The following is a 22957-nucleotide window of genomic DNA, read 5'->3' as shown; positions in this document are numbered from 1 at the left end:
TGTTCAACGAAACAACTCTTTGCTGCTAGCTCCAGTTTGAGCTCCAGTTCCATTTTCTGCATTTTTTTGTTACTTAAACCACATTCAAAAAGCCAAACTATTACCAGATGAAGAGTCAAATGATCCAGATCTCCAAGAAGAGGCTGATTTCCCATCACATTGAGCGAGGCTTGATGCCATCAGCTGTGGAAACACGGGCAAGATCAGGGTTTACCATGCAAGACTAGTTGTTTTGAACCAAACCAGACCACTTTGTGGAAACAGATCATACACGTTCAGTAGTTGACTCATCTCATCAAGGCTTTAGAAGGAAGCTTTTAATTCATGCCTGGCACCATCTCCCAGTGAGCTTTTTCTACTTTATTTGTAAGAAATATGCCACTTTGTTGGGACTCAAATGTTCCTTATTATTGTTTCTTTCTGCATTTGAATGGTTGGCACAATCAGTGATTTCCATGCAGAAATCCCTCCCTGCCTCCCACCTGGACGTCTCCACCCTGACGGGACATCATCTGCTAAGAACCTATAGAAAACTAGGAGGACAGAATGCAATCTCCTAGCCATTATGTTGCCCAGCAACAGGCAGCTCAACCTGACAATAAAAATGTTCAGGGTTTTTTGTTTGAGTTTTTATCCGGTTTCAGATTAATTTGAGGTCTATACTTGAAGACGGATTCTTTACCAGATGATGTCTCAAAAGCAGGAGAATTGTTTTTACGATTTTATAGGCCTCGTTAAAGAAAACAGCTGAGATGGAGGTGCCTTGCTCAAGGACGGACAGTCATGAGAGCACTAAAAGGTCATTTTAATATAACCACCTACAGTATTCAGCCTCCTTCCCTGCACCCCATTGGAGGGTTTTATAGGTATGACCCTGCTTCACATAACCTTTCTTCCAGACTCCATTACAGCGAGGCTGTTCAGTCTGACTGAAGCAGTGAAGGGTTTAGCATTGATAGAAAAATCACAGCTCAGTTAATGGCTTTTAAAATGCCAGCAGATCGTGAGCTCGGCCCGAGACTCTGCTCCTTTAACTGCTACATCACAGGAGGAGCTGAAGAGTGAGACTTCAGGTGGGATGAAAGCATATCTGAGTCACACAGAGAGTTAAACTGTGGTTATCACCGAGCTCCTTTACCATCTGAGTGAAGTGGCGGCTGATATCTCTCCTGATTCTTCGTTGAGAAGTTAAACAGAACTCTCTCAGTGTTTGATCCCTAACACGTGGGTCAGGGTGATCTCAAAGAGGTGCATCAGTGATTTGGCAATCAGGGGAGCATAAAACACAACTACAATACTCAATTTAACCAACACAATGGATGCAAAAGCACATACGGCTGCTGTATTCTGGGAAACAGCACAGATAGAGAGAATTTGGCTGCTCTTTTAGTCCAGATTGGAGTTGGTTTGACCCTCTGTGGCCTCCGTTTCAGAGCTCATCACCAGCTCAAAAGATCACGGCTCAATTATCATGGATACTCTCTCCTACAAATAATAATCAGGGCTATTGTTGTTCTCAGAAAAGCTTGAATATGATTGAAACAGCTGCAGCATAAACAAAATGAGGTTCATTGGATCTAAAACAGAAATACTCCATTATCCTTTGAAGCTCATGTTCTCAGAGTGAAGTAGGACAAAGCTGTTTAATTCTAGGTATTATGGATTATTTTATTCACTGAGTGGACATCTGAATATAAAACTAAGTCAAGTCAAGTCACACTTTATGTGCATGTTGTTCATGTACTGAGGAGTTAGGTTGTTCAGTGCTATAGAGCATTTTAAAGTAGCTGTAATTGCTGAGCAGATATTTTGGGAGGCCAGTGAATAAACAATCAGAGTAATCCAGTGTGCGTCTTATGAAGGCATGCATTAGCTTCTCTGCTTCAGACATTCATGGAAGGTTTTTCAGATGGTAGAATGCAGATTTTGTGATTTGAGTAATATGGCTTTTGATTTTAAATCCATAAGAACATGAAGAGACTTTGCTGCTGTATTGCAGTTAAAAGAGATGAGCAGTGATTTGTGGAGTGGCCTGATTGGTTTTTGTTTTGTTAACCTCAGGCCAGCATGATTTACCATAATGAAGGTAAGAAAAGAACATAACATTCTAGTGCTGTAGTCAACCAAAGAAATACTTGGTCACGGAAAGTGACTGACCAATGACAGTCATTCAGGAAGAGAGAGAGAGAGAGAAAGCCCTCCTATTATTTCAAAATGAGCTTAATCCATTAAAGACTCCTCATTGTACTCCTCTGGTACTCTGAATGAAATGGAAGCCCATTTCAGCCACTTTAGAGAGATATATGTGGAAGTTAGGCAATTAAAATTGAATCCTGAGTCATAATTATGACATTGTGTGTCATAATTTTTATCTAAAAATGTTGACTTTTTAAATCTCATAATCATGACTTTTTATCCCATAATTATACCTTTTTTTCCACATGAATAATTTTGAAACTTTTAATCTCATATTTAGGACATTTTATCTCATAATAAGGACATCTTATCTCATAATTTGGCCTTTTATCATTAAATTATGAGACTTTTTATCTCATAATTTTGTCTTTTTATCTCATAATTGGGACTTTTTTCTCATAATTAATTATGAGACATTTTATCTGATAATTTGAAATTTTTTCTGATTAAATTATGAGAGTTTTTATCTCATAATTAGGACATCTTATCTCATAATTGGGGCATTTTATCTCATAAATGACTTTTTCTTATAATTTCAACTTTTTATCATAATTATGACTTTTTATCTCATAATTTTTAACTTTTTAAACTTATAATTATGTATTTTTAACTCATAATTTTGACTTTTTATCTCGTATTTTCAGCCTTTAAACTCATAATTTCAACTTTTTAAACTCATAATTATGTCTTTTTATCTCATAATTTTGAGATAGATGGACCAGAGCACTTGCAGTGGAACTGCAAAGAAGGCTCTAGAGAGAGAGCAATTTTCTATGGTGTGCATTAGCATTTTCTGTACTGACAGAGTATGTGGAATTAAAGGGTAAGAGTAGGATCCAGTGTAATACCCTAGTATTTAGACTTACCAACATGTTTTTACTTATTTTGTGTTCATTATCATAATTTATACTAACACTTCTACTAAAAATAACATAAATAGTAACTATTATTATTAATATGATAAACAGAACTAGCAAAAAATCCAATCTTTAAGTGAAAGTGAGGAGGACAGTGGTGGAGAAGTTAAACATAATTTCTGCTGCCGTGTTTCTAAACACTTGTATTTCATTTTCAGCATCTTTTCTTCCTTTTAACCTCTGGAGCGGTTTATATAACCAGAGGTCACTGATGTCCACACAATCCTCCTTGATCCAGGTCACCCAGCCTGCTGCACAATAATGGGAGCTGTCCTTACTGATGTTACATCACACCTACATGCATTTTAAATCAGTGCTTCTGAACATAAACCTGCTCTCACCACACAACAGACGAGCACATCTACATGCAGAAGCAGTGCACACACAAGGAAACACACGAATACCTAGAAATACAATTGAAATGGAAAAAAAAACATCTAGAAGCTTCTCTAAGTAAAGCTAGGTTGTTTAGTCGTCTGAAACAAAGTAAAAACAAGAAAATAAGGACTTAAAGGCACGTATCAATCCTGTCTAGTTTGACTGACAGGTGATTTCTGGGAAGCAGAGAGATCTTTTTGATACTCTACATCTGTGAAACAAAGATGGCGCCCCGGCTGAAGAGAGATCGAGGTGAGTGTGTCATAAATCAGACTGTTTTCAGACGCTGAGTGTGACGAGCAGCTGTTTGCTTAATACACAGGTTGAATTTGATGTATCAGCCGGTTAATACGGGCCAAGAAAAGCACACCCACAATACTTCCATCCTCCTGAGCATATTAACACACTCCATTACATACACACACACACAGTGACTGTACGTCTGCACAGTGTTTATAGTCTCACTGGAGTCATTTGTCTGAAGGATGTCCACGAGGAGAGAACAAACTGTATTCAAGACGCACTTCTTCACCGCCAGAGCAGAGGAGAGGAAAAGACTCAAGAATAGGAGACGAGAGAAGGACTGAAGATCAAGAGCAAAATCCGTGCCTGTCTGCAGAAGTCGTCTGGCAGGACAGCTAGTTTTGGCAGCTACCTTGGACTTAATGTTTATTTTTTATATTTGAATGCCCATTAGCTTTGGCTCATGTCTGCAGCTATACTCTTTCTGGGGTCTGCAAAGAGATAGCACTTACAAATACAAATAGACAGAAAAATATTGCCTACAATAATACATAAAAGTTCATCCATAACCCATCAAACCCACTGACAACCACACGCAACATCTACATTCTTGGTTAAAATTAAATTCATAGTGACCTTAGGGAACCTTTGACTCTGTCTTAAGACCAGAATCACCTTTTGTCACCATTTTCATTTTTAGCTTTTTTTGTTTTAGTTTAGATGTAGTAAAAGAAAAAAAAATAGTCAAACTTTAACAAGAAAAGGTCTCAACTTTTTTAATCATTACTTTTTATGAAAACATTATCTCTCCTTCAAAATCAACACCAAATCCCAAAAAGTTTGGTCACTGTGTAAAATGTACTTAAAAACAGAATGCATTCCATGCAAATCTCAAACCCATATTTAACTTACAATAAATAAAAAACACATATCAGATGTTCAATTTAAGGGTGCTTTCACACTAGGGTCCTGGTCTCAGATCTGAGTGCACTTGAGCCCAAAGTCCGGTTTGTTTTGGTAGTGTGAATGCAAACAGGGAGGTTGTCTGGGGCATGGTTAAAGTTGACTCTGGCACAGTTCGGAAAAGATGTGAATGTAAATAGTCTGTTGTGACTCACCTTAAAGATGAACACAAGTTGGAGTCAGTGAGAGGAGGTTCAAAGGCAATAAAAGTCTCCTGTCACCTCAAAAACCCGCTGTATCTGCGCAGCGCGAGCCCATTTAATCCTCTGAGCTGTACGTAGATGTGAAGGTACGCAGAGTGAAGTTGCTGGCATCCTAAAAAATGATTTTAAATCTTCCATGGCTGCAGGATGGACTTTTTTGCCGTGTTGTTAAAACAAAAACAATCTTCGCTCAGGTTATGACCGGAGTGGTTGCCATGGTAGCTTCCTCTTCTCTCTCCTTCCTGGCGGGGTTGTAAACCAGCTATGTGCATCCCGCCACCTGCTGTTTCAGACTGAGTAAATACACTAGTTGGCCTGAATCAATGTTGCTAGTGTGAAAGCAAGCCAGAGAAGGAAAGGGGTAGGGGGAGGAATCACGCCGCAGCAGTTTGAAACCACTGAGCCTAATGTGAAAACAGTCTAAGACATTTTACCATTTCATGAAAAATATAAGCTCATTGGAAATCTGATGGCAGCAATATGTCTCAAAAAAGTAGAAACAAGGTCAATTTTACCGTTGTGTAGCATCCCCTACAATGTTGTCCCATTCTTGTTCAAAGTAGGATTCTTGCTGCTCAACAGCTTCCAGATTTTTTCCTTTTCTGATGTTCCAAATGTTTCCTATTGGTGAAAGGTCTGGACTGCAGGCAGGCCAGTTTACCTCCCGGACTCTTCTACTGTGAAGCCATGCTGTTGTGATGGATGCATGTTCTTGCTGAAATATATAAGGCCTGCCCTGAACGAGACAACGTCTTGATGGGAGCATATGTTGCCCTAAAACCTCTCTACATTCCAGCATTGATAGCGCCTTTCCAGATGTGTAAGCTGCCCACGCCATAGACACCAATGCAGCCCCATACTATCAGAAATGGGATCCAGGATAATATACAAAGTCTTTGCAATTTTACACTGAGGGCTTTTTCTGAAATTGTCCCACAAATGCTAGGTGCAGTTTTTTGGTGAACCTCTACTTATCTGTGCTTCTGAGAAGCTCTAGCTCTCTAAAATGCTCATTTTATACCCAGTCATGTTACTTATGTGTTGCCAATAAAGCTAATTAGTTGCAGAGTTCTCCTTATACCACGTACTTTTCCAGCCTTTTGTTGCCCCATCCCAACTTTTTTGAGATGTGCTGCTGCCATCAAATTCAAAATGAGCTAATATTTTTCAAGAAAAGGTAACAGGTCTCATTTTCAACATCTGATATGTTGTTTATGTTCTGATGTGAATAGAATATGAGTTTATGAGATTTGACAATCATTGCCTTCTGTTTTATTCACATTTTACAAAGTGGCCCACCTTTTTTGGGATTGGGGTTTTAGTTTAAAGAGAGAAAATCAACACATTTTAAAGTTTTAGATTTTGAAATACTTGGCTAGGGTGTGTCAAAAAAATAAAAATAAAACATTATGAACTACTGTCATTGGCTTTAAAGCATGGTGGTCCATCATTGGGTCCACCTATTGGAGGGGAGGGCTCCAAAGAAATCTGATCTCTTCAAGGGACCCAAACTGCCAAAAACATATCATTCATTGCCATAACATACAGAAAAGTAATCACAAATGACTGTTGAGCTATGTGATTTTTTTTTTTTCCTGGACTACTTCATTGTACATTTATTTGACAGTAGGTATGATTAAAGGTGCAAATATCATAAAAACGAAAGTAGAGGAGAGGAAATGTGAGCAAATGGGTAAAGAAAGAGGCACACAACAGAAAGTAAAAAGCAAAGAAGTTAGTGAAAAGAAGATGGGAGACAAAGACAGATGTAGGAGTGAAGAGGCAGAGATTAGAGAAGAAAAACACGAGTGTGAAAGGAAATGAAACTGAGTGAAGAAGGCAAAGTAAAAGAAAGCATTGTTAGAGAGTGTTATGTCAGAGCCTCTCTCAAGGTTTGATATTTATTCTGGATCTTTCTTCTGTCCTGTACCTGACAACTACTATGATTTATGCCAACCAGCTTTAAAGCCTCAACTTAATAGGCAGATTCCATCATGTGTGACGTGCTGCTGCTCTGTATGAAGGCTCACGCCTCCTGCAGGGAGCAGAGAAAACACCGAGCTGAAGTTTTCACTGCAGACTCACAGAAATGGTTTTGGCTGCTCTGCTATGAACACAGGGGTGGTTAAAGACACATAGCAGTAAAGTGATTTCAACCATGCTGAACAGTTAGGAAACTCTTTAAAAAGTGCTGAAAAATGCTCAAACTTTGCCTTTCACTGTGTTTGCTGTGGGAAATAGGAATCAGGAATGGTCGGGCGGCTCTGTGGAGATTTTTCTACCTTTTATAAGAAGTGAAACACATAAGGGATGTACTTGTGAAAACAGCCACTTAGCTTCAAACCGCTCAGAGGGTCGTTTTCTGTCATCATATCGTCCAAGGTCACACCGTTCAGCTGAGATCAGTGTGACCTGGTCTGATGGCAGTTTGGGGAAAAAGTTAAAAGAACTACAGCCTTCAAATTATTTTACACTGTCACGTTTAAGGTACAATTTTCACACTAAAATGTCCAAAACCATCACTTTTAGGTTGTTCACTTCCATTACCTCAAGTATTTCCAACATTTTTTAAGGCCAGGGAAAACCTTCGTTTTGAACTTTTATCATGGCCACAGCAAAGACAAAGCCGCCATGACAGTTCATAGCTTTCACATGACTTGGGAAATATCCTCGTGCAGGCAAAAAGACTTTCTATTGCATCCTTAAATCTTTTAGATCATCAAACTAATTTTACTCCTAGTCAAAGATAATTTGAGTAAATATAAAATGCACTTTTTAAATGATGATTACATTTATTAAGGGAAAAAACGCCATTCATACTTACCTGGTCCTATGTGCTAAAGTAATAACCCCTTCTGAACCTAATAACTGGTTGTTCCATCCTTGGTGGCAACAAATGCAGACAAGCATTTGCGATAACTAGCAGTGAGTCTTTCACATTGATGTAGGGAAATTTTGGCCCGCTCTTCTTTGCAGGAGCGTTTTAATTCAGCCACATTGGAGGGTTTTCAATTATGAGTGGCCTGTTTAAGGTCATGCCACAGCATCTCGATCAAATTTAAGGTCTTTTCACACTGACTCTATTATTTTCAGATCTGTTTTTAAATTTTTTTTTTCTTAGTGCAAACATGATAAAAACAACATAAGCTCAATTTTATTTTTTGATGTCTGAAAAATTAGGACAACAAAAGAATGGACTCAGTGTGCAAAGACTTTTAAATACAGACTTTGACTAAGCCACTCCAAAACCTTAATTTTGTTTTATTTAAGCCATTCAGAGGTAGACTTGGGTTTGTGTATAGTGTTTTTTGGTAGTTCCATTTCCTGGTTGAAACAAGCATCAGGAATTCAGAGAACCTTGAGCTACTTCCCTATTTTTCCAGTTCTGGATAAAATGGGAAAAAAAGAGAAATGAGCAACCCCCCCCCCCTTTTTTTTTTTTCTCAGTCGCAAAATTGTGAAAACATATTTTTAAAAATTGGGGGCAACTTTAGTTTTTTTTTTCAATTCTGTTTTTTTTTGTTTTGTTTTGTTTTGTTTTGTTTTTTCTTGTTTAATGAAATACCAAAGAAAAAGGAAATCATGTGACCCAATGGGAGAGGTGAACATTTCAAAATAAAATCCCTCATGTCAAATTTTTAGCCCACATAGCCGTTCACTGTGTTTTTTCAGAAAAGAGAGAAAAGGGAAAACAGCTCAAAAAAAAAAAAAAAAAAGAAAAGAAAAAACAAATAGAAAAGCAGACCTCCACCATTAGCCCTATCTCCCAATAGTAAAGAATCCTTTAAAAAAAATTCCTGGATCCAGACAGTAATCCAGATCACTCCCAAAATCTAATCAGTTCTTCTTTATGCCATTTCTGACATTTCCTGAAAATTTCATCAAAATCCGTCCATAACTTTTTGAGTTATATTGCTAACAAACTAACTAACTAACAAACCCTGCTGATCACGTAACCTCCTTGGCGGAGGTAATAACAAGAGTTCCTCCTGATTTCTGAGGCTTTTTTCAAACGGGAAATGGGACTGGAAGGCAGGTGTTTTTTGGATCATGGTCCTGCTCCATAACCCAAGTGTGCTTGAGGTTGAGGTCATGAACTGATGGCAGGACATTCTCCTTCAGGTTTTCTGTTAGAGAGCAGAATTCATGGGTTATCCAGGTCCTGAAGCAGCCAAGCAGCCCGAGACCATCACTCTACCACCACCATATTTGACTGTTGGTATTACTTTTTTTTTTTTTTTAATGTTATGTCATTTTAGTCGATCAGCAACTCCTGGGAAGGTTCACAACTGTTACAAGTTTTCCCCATTTGTGGACAATGGCTCTCAGCATAGTTCGCTGGAGTCCTAAAGCATTAGAAATGGCTTTGTAAGCCTTTCCAGGCCGATAGATGTCAGTGATGTTTGTCATCTGTTCTTGAATTTCTTTGAGTGTGGTTCATCACAATTGGAATATTATTTAACTGGGTTTTGATGGCTAATCTGTAATTTTGGATCCGAGTTAATGCAAGTGGGAGTGTAACTCTTCAACCACAGCACTGTTTTAATGATATTTCTAAATCACCAGGTTGTACTACTGTAGTGTTTGACAATTATACAAACAAGAATCAATCACTGAAGAGGCACAGAGACAATTTTCCTTACCCACAGGAGCAGGAAATTGACCAGAACTCTTGCAGCCTCAGGACAAAGGGTGTGGAGTAAAGTGGCATGTTCCTGTTGTGAGACTAAAGGCATTCTTGATGAGGTGGGCTGATTGGAAGCCGCTTTACCAAAAACTAAATTATACGCTCCATCCTGAATGGAGAGACGAGCCCTGAAAATGTGTTGAAAACCAGCATCTGATGATCTCCCCTCTCTCTCTTAAAGTTCTGAACCTGCAGACTGTCAGGGGAGATAGAGATGTAAAAATGTTATCATACTCAGTGGGTCGGGCTCTCACTGGCGGAACAAATAGCAGCCTCTCTTCATTATTCACTGAGGTCTCTCCAGCTGAGAATATTACCTTTGGCTGAGAATGTACGGCTGCTGCTCAGCCTCCTGCTGCTCTGTTTGCAGGAGGAGAGAGGGAAGAAAGGAGCAGACAAACAGGCAGATATTCATAAAGACATGCATCATATGAACACACATGGGAAACCAATCATGTACTGCTGATGTGCCTGTAAGATAGCCAGCAATAATAGACCCCATCTAAACAGAATCTTCTGTACCTTGGTATTTAGATTCACAAATCTCTCCTGCACACCTCATATTCACCAGCTATGAAAAAAATGTTAAAGCTGAAACTGGATATTTTTTTCAGAGCAAAATTGTGCCTTTCCTCTGGGCCCAAGAAGAGTCTGGTGGCAGCCACTTCAGTATTTCTTCTTGACTGCTGTGATGTTTTCTACATGCACACCAGGCTTTTATATATTTTCTCTGTTTCTTAAAGTCTCCTTTAACTTCCATCATATCTTATCATTGGTTTGTGGCCATTTGCGGACTTCTTTTGTAAAGCTTGAAGCCAGAAATGTTGCTGCTTTAATTGAAACACCTCCTCTTCAGTGAGAAACATGATTGCTTCCTCTCGTTTAGCTTTTTCAAACATTCTCCTGTTTGAAAGGTATCCAACCTTGACGAGTCTTTACAGATCAGACTTGGGTTTCATTGCCAAGTACTTCACACATAAAAGGAATCTGACTCTGTACCGTGGTGCAGAAACACAGAAGTAGATTAGTGATGCCATTGGATAGAAATACTTCGGTCATCAGATAACCTCTATAGAATCAGATGGAAATAAAAAGCAATATAAAGGACGAAATAGAAACTAGAGCTGTTAATTGATTAAAAAAATTAATCAAGTAAATCACATCTCTATGCACAGCCTTTTTTTAAGTAGTTGAAAGTTGATCACAAAAACTGAGGCAGTCTAATTTGCTCTAGGATGGTGTGGGCGTGTCAGTTAAATGAGCTGAAGCCACGCCCAATCAAACAAAAACCTCTTACATTTCCTCAGGTTGGGGTTTAAAATTACTGTTTTCTGGTACAGCTCTCTCTGTTATGATACTTTTAATGACCTGTAGAGAGCTGTAGCTGATAGATTTTGGAAATTTACCTCAAAATAAACAAAACCACAGAATGTAGCTGGCTGTTAACTTTTAATGAAGACATTGAGTTCAAATCGGTTAACAGCAGACAGACAGCAGTACTGAGATGAACTGCTCTGTGGTTTTATGTCATAGTAGCCAAAGGGGGTGGGGTCATTCCCCATCAAGACTGGTGATGTCTGATTTTTGCCCTGCTAGTATAAAACCAAGCCAGGAAAGAGGTGAACAACTTTCTACCAGCCTAAATTCAAAATTCAGTCACACGTAGATCTCAGTGTTTACACGTGTTAACAGCAGCCTTATTCCAACATATCTGGTGTGTTAATACACAAAGTTTGAATTTGACTTTACAGGGACTTTAAGCAGTTGGTATCTAACTTTGTTGAGTCTTTAAACTGAACATTTTAAAAAACGTCTCTGTCAGTTATTGGTCAGGTAGTTTATATTTGCCAGTTTCTCTCTCTTCTATTCCACCATATCTCATAGATCTCTCCTTTCTCACCTTCTATTCTTGTTTTTCTTTCTCCTCTCTCTTTTCATTCCTCATTCCAGCTCTCTCTTCTTTTCCTGTCTACGTCTCTCCATCTTCATCCCTACATCACTTCCCAGCAGCGCTCGGTGTGTGTGGCATCTCTTTGTTGACTTGAAGCGATACCACACACGCTGTCGCCTCTCTCCACTATGTCAGTGTGCTTGTCAGCTTGTGTATATTTGCATATGTGCGCTGCATGTGTGCTTGTGCCAGTGATAAAATGAGGAGAAGATAACAGGTGTTTGTCTGGGAGGAAGAGGAGAGGACATGTGTATATATTTGCATTCTATTACATGCTCTATATTTGTTTCTGCATTAGTTTCTGTCTGCATGTGTGCATATGTCGGCATATATGTGCAGAGTACGTGTTTGTTTGTGTGCGTCTGGACTGCATTGTAGTGCGGATATAAACAAAATCAAAGAGTGAAAATCCTAACAGGAAGCTGTGCTCTCAGGCTGCCGAGGTTATGATGCTGTCACAAGCTCACAACAAACAACTGCAGCTAACGCGGCACACATGCTTGCTATCTGGATCTGCCTTCAATTATGATGGAGGAGATTATGACAGACTCCTCTGAGGGAGGATGGCTAAAATGTGAAGCTTATTTCTGAATTAATATACATTTTAAAGTAAATAAAGTGGAGTCCTAGACGTCTTATTCTAAAGAATAACAGAGCAGATCCAACAGAAACTGGAGTTTTGCTGGTGAAACCCAAAGATCAAACTTCAAAACTTTAACAAAGTTTAGCAAATTGTCCATTATCTGAGCCCAGCCTTAATTTGTTATCCGTCTGCAATTACAGCAAATATTTTTGGTTTCCTTTCATTAAACAGTGGTTTCAAATTCCCAGATTTCTTTGAAAACATTTCCGTTGTTGCTCAGATCTTCTACCCTGTTGACCTGGACTGAACTAGTGAGTAGAAGCCTGGCTGCTCTCTAGACGAGTCAGTAAATCTGAGGACATTTAAAAACAAGGGAGACCATAGACGTAAGCTTCAACTGACTCTTAACTTCAAACCCCCGTAAATGCACACACTAGAGGACTCTCAAATCGTGAGACCACACACTTGCAATCTGAAGGAACGGTTTCACAGTGAAGATTCCCTTCACACCAGCTACCAAGAATCTCTCAGAATTGGCTCAAAGATGGGTTTGCTAGCTAAGGCCGTGAGGCCTTCACAGTATTGGAGCGTAGGGACAGAAGTCAGGGTCTTTCAGTCCTCGGTCTTCCTGGTCTTATAGTTCATTTCCACTGAGTGGTCTGGTTCAGTACAGAAGGGGTTCTCAACCTTTTCAGCTTGCGACCCCCAGAATAAAGGCGCCAGAGAACAGGGACTCCCTACTGTATCTGGAGGTCGTTAAACATATTCACATATGTATAATCAAGAACGTGCAGACAAGACTGTCCATAAGGGGGAATAAAGGGGGAAGTCTCTGGGACCCAGCCAAACTGGGGGCCCATGGAGGTCAACAAAACCATAGTCAAATGTGAAGTTAAGCCGTGAAAACCATATTTTATATTTGACCTGAATAATAACCACTCCTATCAAAGAAACAAATATCTTTATTTATTCATTTATGCAGCATTAAATTTGCAGCTATTGTTAATTAAGTCTTAGTTTTAGTCTTTAAATTAAATGCATTTTAGTTTTAGTCACATTTTAGTTATTTCTATCCTTTTCAGTTTTAGTCTGGTTTAGTTGACAAAAACCCAAAACATTTTAGTCCAGTTTTAGTCCAAGCATTTATTCTCTTGCCTAAATCTGGTACCAAATCATGGTAGTGTGTTCTCTGCACCCTTCTAAACCTGGGGTCCCTGCTTTCTACAGCTGAGAGGCAGAATAGCTACAGATGCATTGTTTTTTGACAGATTTACCCACAGTGGAGAAATATCACGAATTTTGAATGTCTGACAAAAACTATATTACATTTTAGTCCAGTTTTAGTCATCTTGATGAAAACTAAACTTCGTTTTTGTCAGTTTTAGTCATCACAGATCTATTTTTGTCAGTCTTAGTCTAGATTTCTGTAATGGAAAAAAAGGAATTTTAAGTCATAGTTTTAGTCAATGAAATTAACACTGCATTTATGTAGTAAATGATCTTCTTAAAAATGAAAAATTTTGTTTAAAAACCTGATTAAAATGGGTTAAAGATAGCAAAAAAATGTTAATATTGGCAAAAATTGTGGAAAAATTGGTGAAATTAGATATTTAAATAGCATAAATGGGTTAAAAGTGGCCAAAAAAAATAACCAAAAATAGGTTGAAGTGGCAAAAACAGACACAAAAAGAGGTAAAGGGGGATTTAAAATTGGCTGAAATCATTTGAAGTGCAAGAAATTGGTGGTATAAACTGGCAAAAATAGTTTAACTGTGGTTATAATGGGCAAAAGGGGTGTAAAAAGTGGTTAATAGTGGCAATAATGGGTCAACAAAGATAACAACAGGCAGAAAGTGGTAAGAATTGGTTTAGAAGTGGCTAAACTAGGCAGAAGAAAGTGTTGGAAAGAGTTTCAAATAGACAAAAAATGGTTTTTAAGTGGCAAAACGACTTAAAATTGGCAAAATTGGTGTTAAAAAGTGATGAAAAAGGGTCAACATTTGGTGTAATTGGTGTCAAGTGGCAACAGAGTAATTTAATTTTTTTTTTTTTTTTTTAAGGCATCTGGTGCCCCCCCCAACCACTGGTCTAGTGTACAGCCAGCATTAAAGGGATGAGGATTGTTTGTATTTGATATTTTTACACATGCACTTTACTTGCCTTGTCTTTTATGGTTGTGTGTGATTGTGTTTGTGTGTGGATTGAGTGTGACTGTGTGTTTTATTGGTGTATTTATGCATAGCAATAAAGGCTTCTATTTTTTTCTATTCTGTGAGTTGTAACCCAGTCTCATGGCTGAGAGACCTTTATGTCCCATTATAGTCTTAACTTCTCATTGCATACTAAATCAGCACTGTGGGTGAATGTGTATTTCTTGCATGATAGCATATTTTCTTCCTTTGTGTTTTTGACCCAACGTGATTATCTTTGACAATAACTTCAATCTGCAGTTACTACATTTGTTATTATGGGGAATCTTCAACGTTTATCTTGTATCCACAGAATAAAATCCAAGCATTACAGGAAATGGGCTGATTCGCCAATTAATAAATGGCAGGATGAATGTCACTGATGACACATTAGTTAGAGATGTATATGACCTGTCCTGTATTTTGTTCATATCTAAAAAAAAGCTTTAGCAAATGTAAAGACTGCAAAGTCCACAAAGGTAGAAGCAGGCTTTGGTGTATGGTTTTTTTTAGGCTGGCAAGAAATTCAATGATTTAAGCCCAATCTAATCCAGATTTGTTCCCCACTGATCGCAGAGGAGGGACTGGATTTGAGACATTCCATGACCGTCTATTTGCTTAATTTTTCTTAAGTGTTTGGTGTAGATACAATTACTTTATGATGCTGGAGCCTAGAATCGTTATATCGACCCCATGTCAGCCTGCCTCCACATCCACAGCCCAATGATGAACTAGTGTGGTGTAATCCCATAGCAGTGAATCCTACAGCAGTATAGGGTTGTAACGTGAGAGTGCTCACCATTTAAATATGGGTTTGTGTTGTTTCCATAGCAGCAGGAGTCACTGGGTCCACAGTTAGTGAACTGTTTGAACCACAGAGTTTTGCTCTCATATCCACTGAGGTGTAGATTATTGGAGGAACATTAACTGTCCGTGCTGTTCGGTAATTATGTTTGCATTCTCCAATAATCAAACCAGTAAAGCCTTGTGTTTGAGCAGCTAATTAGAATGATTTTGGGTCCTGGCAGGTCAGCTAGGGACTTGTTACGCAAAACATCAAATACATATTTGTATGTTATTGATCTGGAAGTTCTTGGTTGTTGCACTTTTGAATTAAGTAAGTCAGATTTTACTTTCATATAAATTTCAGGTGAAGTTTTGGATACAGCGCATCATCCTTAAAGGGGACGCATTATGCAAAAATCAATTTTTCAGGCTCTTTCAACAAAAACATGTGACCCTGGCCTGTCCACAATAAAATTAAAATGTGGGGAGTTATGCCCCGCCCCATGTTCGGTTGGCCCTCCCCACTTGGAGGAAAGTTCTGCCTTCCTCGAGGAGGATCAGGAGAGCCACATCCACTAAGCCACATCCATTTCCTCAGAGGGGCGGAGTCAGACAGCCCAGTAACATTTAAAGCCACAGAAACAACTCAATCTGAGCAGGGCTGAAAGGGGGGGGGGTGACGTACAAAATCCAATACTGGAGTGTTTTTTCAGCAACAGACTTCACAGACATGTTTTGGGGCCCCCTCGACCGATATAAACTTGTCTTAAAGGGTTAAATATGTCCACTTTAGATATACTGCTACGTGGATTTTACATGAAGGGATCTCAGTCAGCTCATTTCTCTCTGGCAGCACTCCTTAGTGGCAATATGCAGGATTATAACAAAGGAGGATCAATCAGTAATCAATACCTTTCCGTTTCTTTCATAAAGAAATACGAGACTTATCACATAGATGCTAACATCAGTGACATTTTTTTAATCTATTCTCTGATGCATCCTTGTTTGACTGCATGCTCCAAACTGTGACATTGAAGCGTTTGAATACAAATACTGTTTCACCTCTAATAACCAAGTTTGAAAGACATCACATTTTCAACACGTATGCCCTCCCCATTGCATTTGAATGTGGAAACCTTCTCCTGAATCCTTCCAGAGTCTTTTCTCTTGCTGTCAAAGAAAATGTTTCTTGCTATAGAAATGTGTAGCCTGTATGGAATTTGCTGTAGGCTTCCTTCTATGTTTTATTTTTAGTTGCTGCCTGTTTCTCTCTTTGACAGCTTCTCTCGACTCACGGTCACTATGTGGTCTCTAATTTGTCAGCTTGTCTTTCATTTTCTCCTCCTTTTGACCACCAGCAGATCTCTGCTGTTGTTATGGCCACACTGCTAATCTGGGTCCAAATCAAACGCTGTCACGTTTCGATGGAGCTCATTAAACTTCAGGTTTGTCTAAAATTTCACAGTTGGCACCAAACTGCTGTTAGACGGGGAGGAGATCAGAGTTTGTGTTTGTGACTGGGTATGCTGAAGTGTGATCAGTAAGACCCTGCGTGCACATATGAGGATATTACATTCTGGCTTTCCCACAACATACCATAGAAATACTATCTACTATTAGAATTTTTGAGAAAATTGTCTGGACTGTCCATTGAAGTAGTAGTAATTCACTTGAAATACTGGGGGAATTCTAATAAAAATTTCAGGGATTTCCATGCATAATTTTTGGGACTTTTTCTTGGAAATGTTCATGGAATTTTTTTGTGTGTGATATTTTATATATTTTTAACAGTTTTGTTGTAAATTTACGGTGAAATTTTTGAGTATTTGCATGAAAATTATGGATCATTTTTAAGTTTGTTTTTGTATTAATTTGGGAAATATGATTGATTTGATTGAATTTTATTTGATTTTTTTGTAAATGATTTGCTTCTAAATTGTCAGGTATGCTCACAGGTATTTGGGAATTTTATTTTTTTATTTTGGGAATTTGACTGGGAATTGGGAGGTAGGGAATCCATTGATTCCAATCCATTGTAATGGACTTTACAGAAGAATCTGTTGGCATGTTTGGGGAAATTTCCATTGTTTTTCATGGAACCTTGGGAATATATTTGTTTTGGGGAATTTGCTTCAGTATTTCTTGGAAAATTTTCAGGAAATTAAATGTAATTTTTAATTAAAATTTAGGCTTTATAATAAAGTTTAGTTGAAACATTTGAGGATTACTTGAAAAAAAATGGCATACTTTTAAAGGAAATGTTAAAAATATGACTAAGAATTTTGCACAGAAACTTATGTAATTTCCTTAGAATTTCAGGGAATTTGTGTTGTCACTGGACATCAATTTTTGTCAAAATTAATTCCTGTTAAGATAAAAGACTGATTTTTTCCAACTTATCAGGTCCTTATTATCCCAAGTGGGAGAATGTGCACGTGCACTAAATGTGCATGTGCAAAGCTCGTGTCTCAGGAGGTTAATAGTCTATGGTGATATGACTAAAGTATGTGCTAATGATGGATGCAGGAATCTTCATGATTTGTTGTGCTGTCTGCTTGGTGTTTTCATGGAAGAGTGAGTTTATGCAGACCTTTTTGCACATCATTCTTTCTTTATAGGGCTGTGATACATTCTCTAAAGAGCATTTATCAGCCTAGTTTTGATCCTTGATAATTCTCAACTACTGTCCACTTTGTTGATTGATTATTAGCAACACACTAGAGAATGAAATCTTTCAATTCTTGTTCTCCACCCATTATTGACTGCAACATTGCACTGAAAATCTTCTGAAATCAGCCACAAAACTGACTTATATTGACTTCTTTTTCCCGTCCTGTTTGCTAGACTGGAGAAATACATTTATAGAGAAATACAGCTACAGCACAAATGATGTGCTTTCGCCCTGGGATGCCAGGACTCAAATCAGACCAGAAAACGACCTCTGGTTCCCTGTCATCAAACTGCTCTCCGCTGCTCTCTTGGATTGTGTTTGTCCCCAAAGTGACCCCTTTTTCACCGTCACAGGCCTGAAAACCATGTCCTCGAAGTGGCCAGAAGCTCCTGTGTGAATTATTTAGTATGTCAAAATCACTCCAAAGAAATCCAGCTTTACAAAGAGACTTCATCTTGTTCAAGGAAACAGTATCCATAGTCCAATGAATCCCAGTCTCAATCCCAGTCAACAATGGTTAATCATTTTGTTTGGCTTTAATTATAAAATGCTTAGGATAGAATATGTCACTCCAGTCATGAACAAAAGGGAAGGTTTAAGCCGTAAATCTTAGACCTTTTGGGTGATGTTTAGGTTGTGGGGCTTTATGGGTGCCAGTAATTTGAGGATGAAGTTGGTCAGACCCATCAATGGCAGCCCTCCAAACCCTCAGGAAGGAACCTGCCAATTGTGGGGCCTATCTACTTTAGTACCAGCTACTACTCCATCTTTTTTGTCAGTAACAACAGTGAATTTAGGCAATCAAAAGCCATACATTTGTGCCATGTCACTGATGGTCACTATACGGTGGCGGCCGACCAATCATCAGGACAGATGCAGTGATGTTGGAGGGGAGAAGGAGCTGAGGAAGACTATGTCCAGAGAGAAGACTGTAAACAGACGGTCTGTATTTACTCTGCTGTATTGTATTTGTTTGTCCATGCAAACATGATGAATGTAATGCTTGCTTAATATGAATGCTAACAGCAGTTACTGGGTTGCTGAAGTATGTATACTATTGGCCAAACAAATGCATTCTGTGGTGGTAGTCATATGGAGCAATGGGTTCACTGGGCAAGGTGGTGTGGCATCCCCGGTATCTGAGCATGCGGAAGAAAGTGTTTGGATCCTTCGTCCTCCTGGTCTTACGATACGATTGTGAGGGCTGTGGGAACCTGACATGCTTTCCTAGGCCTGATCCAACTCACCACATACCGGGAGCCTAGGACTGGGGCTCAACTGGGAAGATACCTGGAGAGATGAGGCACGGGCCTGGTGCAGGCCTGGAAGATGGCCATCAGGAGGTCAGAGCAGTACAGGACCGAGGTTGATGCAGCGACACGCCAAACTGGCATGCTCCCATACCTGACCTGACCTGAGTCCCGTGATGATACATCATAGCAGGGATGCAAAAGCTTGAGAAACTTTTTCTCTGTCTCTTAGTTTCATCTCAGCACCAAATTCATCGCTGTTCTTTCCCTTTGCCATTTGGTTTGCTTACATCTGTGATTGTTACATGTGCGACCATTCTGTGCTCTTATTGGTCTACGTCACTGACATCATAGTTCAGGACAAATCGAAAGCATGGTAGACTTTCTCTCAGGAGGTTGTGAGGTGTCTCAGACGTGTCTTTGATTGTCATTTACTATGAATGACATGACTGGTACACAAAACTGTGACTGTCAGATCAAGCAATAATTGTGCTGAAAATGTGTAGTCTGCCCTTGATTTAAAAACACACGAGAAAGCAAGACAAAGGAATATGGATGCCAACAGTAGGAAATAATAGGAATAGAACCTACAAGACAGAGATGCGGGTGAATGATTTCAAAATAAAACAGGATATAAGTGTTAGAAAGTGCTAGAAAAACAAAAACATTACCTAGTCAACCTGCTGGGGTTGTGTCATCAACATCATTCTCCTTTTTCAGCCGTTCGTCCCTCTACAACAGATCATGGATGTTGTCTCCGGAGCTCAACAAACTTTTCGTCTACTTCATAGATCCATCTCAGAGCATTATTTCATCATCCTGCTTTTACTTCACCATCTTGTGAGCACTCTGTGTTCTTCTTTACCAACAACACTGACATGACAGAAACTATCATAAATAGCAGAATAAACTCAAAAATGCTAGACTTTCTGGTTAGAGGTTATGACGCATCCAAGATGTGGGATAGGCCCTGAAACTCTGCAACTGCTGGACTCCTATTTGTGCCTACAGTGCTTTAGGTAGTCTGACCTCAGTATAAGGTGTTTACGTGAAGATGCAAACAGAGTGTAGAGAAATGCATGTTGCCAATAATTTTTTTTTTTCCCATCTTTTAGTCATTAATTTGACACAGGCACTGGGTCAAAGGCTGAGCTGCTCATCATAATCTGGAATAAAATGCAATATAATCTACCACTTCAAAATGCATATGGTGTAATGTTTCTCTAGCATGAAAGATGTGTCAAAATACCAGTTTAATTTAATTTTTGCAGAGATGTTATGCTCTAGACATAATGCAAGCATTGAAGTGTCATTTTTTCAGAATAGTTTGCAAAAAACTACTTTCCTTATTTAAAAAAATATTTAAACAATTTCTTTTGCAAATAGATATGTTTTTTTTTTTGTTTGTTTTTTTTGTTTTTAACAAAATAGCTCCACGCTTATTGGGGCATTTGTGTCACTTCCCAGCCAGCATGTCCATGCAGGCCTCAAATGGGTTATATGTGGGCTACAGTATGGGTCCCATGTGGGTTTGACCATGGGTTCCATGGTGGCCCCACCTGTGACTGCCCATGTGAACTGCAAGTGTGGCTCAGCCCATATTTTTCCCATATAGGCCCCTTATCTAGAGATCCAAGATAGATCCTACAAGTAGTAAACATGGGCAATTGCAAGGATCTCTAGATGGGGCCTATATGGGTGTCTTATGGGCTGATCCACACTTGCAATTCACATGGGCAATCACAGGTGGGAACAAGCCCATATGAGACCCATACTGTAGCCTACATATGGGGCCCACATGGACATACTGGCTGGAAATTTCTGAACATTATGGAATGATGTGAAAAGTAGGCAGAAATTTCTCTGACATGCATTTGCAAATTTATGCCCCTTAAAACAAGATAGCACATTAAATTGAAGTGGCACATTTAAATAATTAAAACATAATATTATTAACTAGCTCTTCTACACACTATTTCTGCATACACCCGCAAACTTGAGCCTAGTCAGTGAGGTAAAGTCAGAGTCGCGTTCAGTCTTTCTATGAGCGTTAGAGATAATCACACTGTTTGTGTGCATGTCCTGCTGTGTTCCATAATCTAAACCATGTGACAAAAACATAATTAGATTTTGATTAATGTCCATGCTTGCACTGTTTCCTAATTATAATGGGAGCATCTCCAGATAGCTGTTTCACACACATGCATCTATAAACATGAACAAACCCAGTGAGGAGTCTTTGTCTGGTCTGCCGTCTGTCTGATGGGTCGTCTGGGTGTGAACTAACCTTGTTTTTCCCTTTTCTCTCCCTCTCTTTCCCTTCCTACCTCCTTCCTCTGGGTTCTTCCTACATATTCCTCCTCTTTTTTCACTTTTCTTTTGTCATATCACATCATATACGTACGTTCCTTATTTCTTTTTATCTCAACATTTTTGTATCTCTACTCCATTACTTTTGTCCTTTGTTTTCCTTCATATTTTTCTTCAAAATTCATTTGCATTTTTCCTTTATTTTTCTTAAATTTGTTCCTGCTCTCCTCTGTTTTTCCCTTTCATGACATTTATGCTAATTTGTTTTTGCCTTTTTCCATTCGTCCTTGTCATGGCATCCTAACCTTCTATTTTGCCTCATCCATTTTTTTCCTTGTTTCATTTCATTTAACTCTGATTTACCTGATACTTCTTTATCCATTTGAGCTTCTTTTTTTATGTTTTCCACTTCTCTCATCTCATGTCCTCTTCCGTTTACTTCCTTTCTTCAATTTTCTTCTTCTTCTTCACGATCTTATCCATCTTTCCATTCCCCATTGCTCCCATCCATGTTCATCCATCATTTCTGCGTTTGTTTGTCCGTCCTTTCCTCCCTCCTCCTCCCTCTCCTCCTCCTCCTCCTCCTCCTCCTCCTCCTCTTCCTCCGATCTCTCCAGCGGCTGCTCCTCTGCCTCCAAACTGCTCCTCTGGTTCTGCAACACCAGGCCAGTGCCTGTCTAGCTGCTGTATGTGTGGAGCCTCTCAAGGCTCTATCAAGTGAGTCTGCTGCCTCATACACCATCATACACAACATGCATGCACACACACAGCTGGTCAATGCATGCAGACTTATAAAAACACAATGACCGAGATCAGATGTTTCAGCTGTTAGCAGATGTGCACTTCAGGAAAGTTGCAGACAAGGCCGCCATAAGGGAGCATAAAGGGGGTCAGAAAAATCATTGTCGACTGTAAAGTTAATCTGCAGTAATAAAAAATCAAAACATGAATTTTATTGATTTATGCTGTGGTACAAAATAGCCTTAAAAAAACACTTTTCTTAAAATAGAATTACCTTTCTACTGGTGATGTTATTAAAATAGATTTGGAACTTAAAGATTTGGAAAGCAACGCCATACTTCATACCTGAGCCATGATGTGCACAAACAATAGGATGACAAAAAATAAAGTACAAGAAACTGAAACAGCTTTAATGGAAAAGTGCAAAAAGTGGCCAAAATTGGCTCAAAGTGGCAAAAAGAAGTGGTCTAAATGGATGAAAAGCAGAAAAAAAATGAGTAAAAGTGGCTTCAAGGACCAAGATTGGTAAAAATTGGCATAAAAAGTGTCAAAAAGTTGCAAGAAAGGGTTTAAAAGTGGCATATATGGGCAGAAAAGAAGAAAAAATTGTCAAAATGAGCAGAATACAGCAACAAAGGGTTAAACTGGCAAACAAAGATGGAGAATCAGTGGCAAAAAAAAATGCAATAATTGGCAAAAATCTTCAAAAATGCGTTAAAATGGTAAATAAGTCAGAGCAAAGGGTAAAACACAACAAAAATGGGTTAAAATGGCAAAATAAGTGGTAAATATGCATTAAAAGTGGTAAAAGGGAATGGTCTGAATGGATGAAAAGCAGCAAAAATGGGTTAAAAGTGACTAAAATGGTCAAAATTGGTAAAAAAAAAAA

The 22957-nt window shown here is 38.8% G+C and overlaps 1 protein-coding gene across 2 annotated transcripts in view; it reads left to right on the top strand.

Annotated features, from left to right (window-relative positions):
- htr4 (5-hydroxytryptamine receptor 4) overlaps positions 1–22957 on the top strand; it is a 306239-nt gene that overhangs the window by 229167 nt on the left and 54115 nt on the right. Inside the window, exon 7 of one of the 2 annotated variants that reach the window (XM_041797981.1) lies at positions 21945–22045. The exons of the other annotated variant lie outside the window; for it this stretch is intronic. Coding sequence (XP_041653915.1) covers positions 21945–22008 — 64 coding nt within the window. The 3' untranslated portion in view covers positions 22009–22045. Of the gene's footprint in view, positions 1–21944; positions 22046–22957 lie in introns of those variants that run through there. 2 annotated transcript variants of the gene reach the window in all.

The sequence above is a fragment of the Cheilinus undulatus genome, linkage group 10, assembly GCF_018320785.1.
Source record: "Cheilinus undulatus linkage group 10, ASM1832078v1, whole genome shotgun sequence".
Taxonomy (NCBI): Eukaryota; Metazoa; Chordata; class Actinopteri; order Labriformes; family Labridae; genus Cheilinus; species Cheilinus undulatus.
Note: the sequence above shows the minus strand (reverse complement) of the source record. Positions and strands in the feature narration are given on the sequence as shown.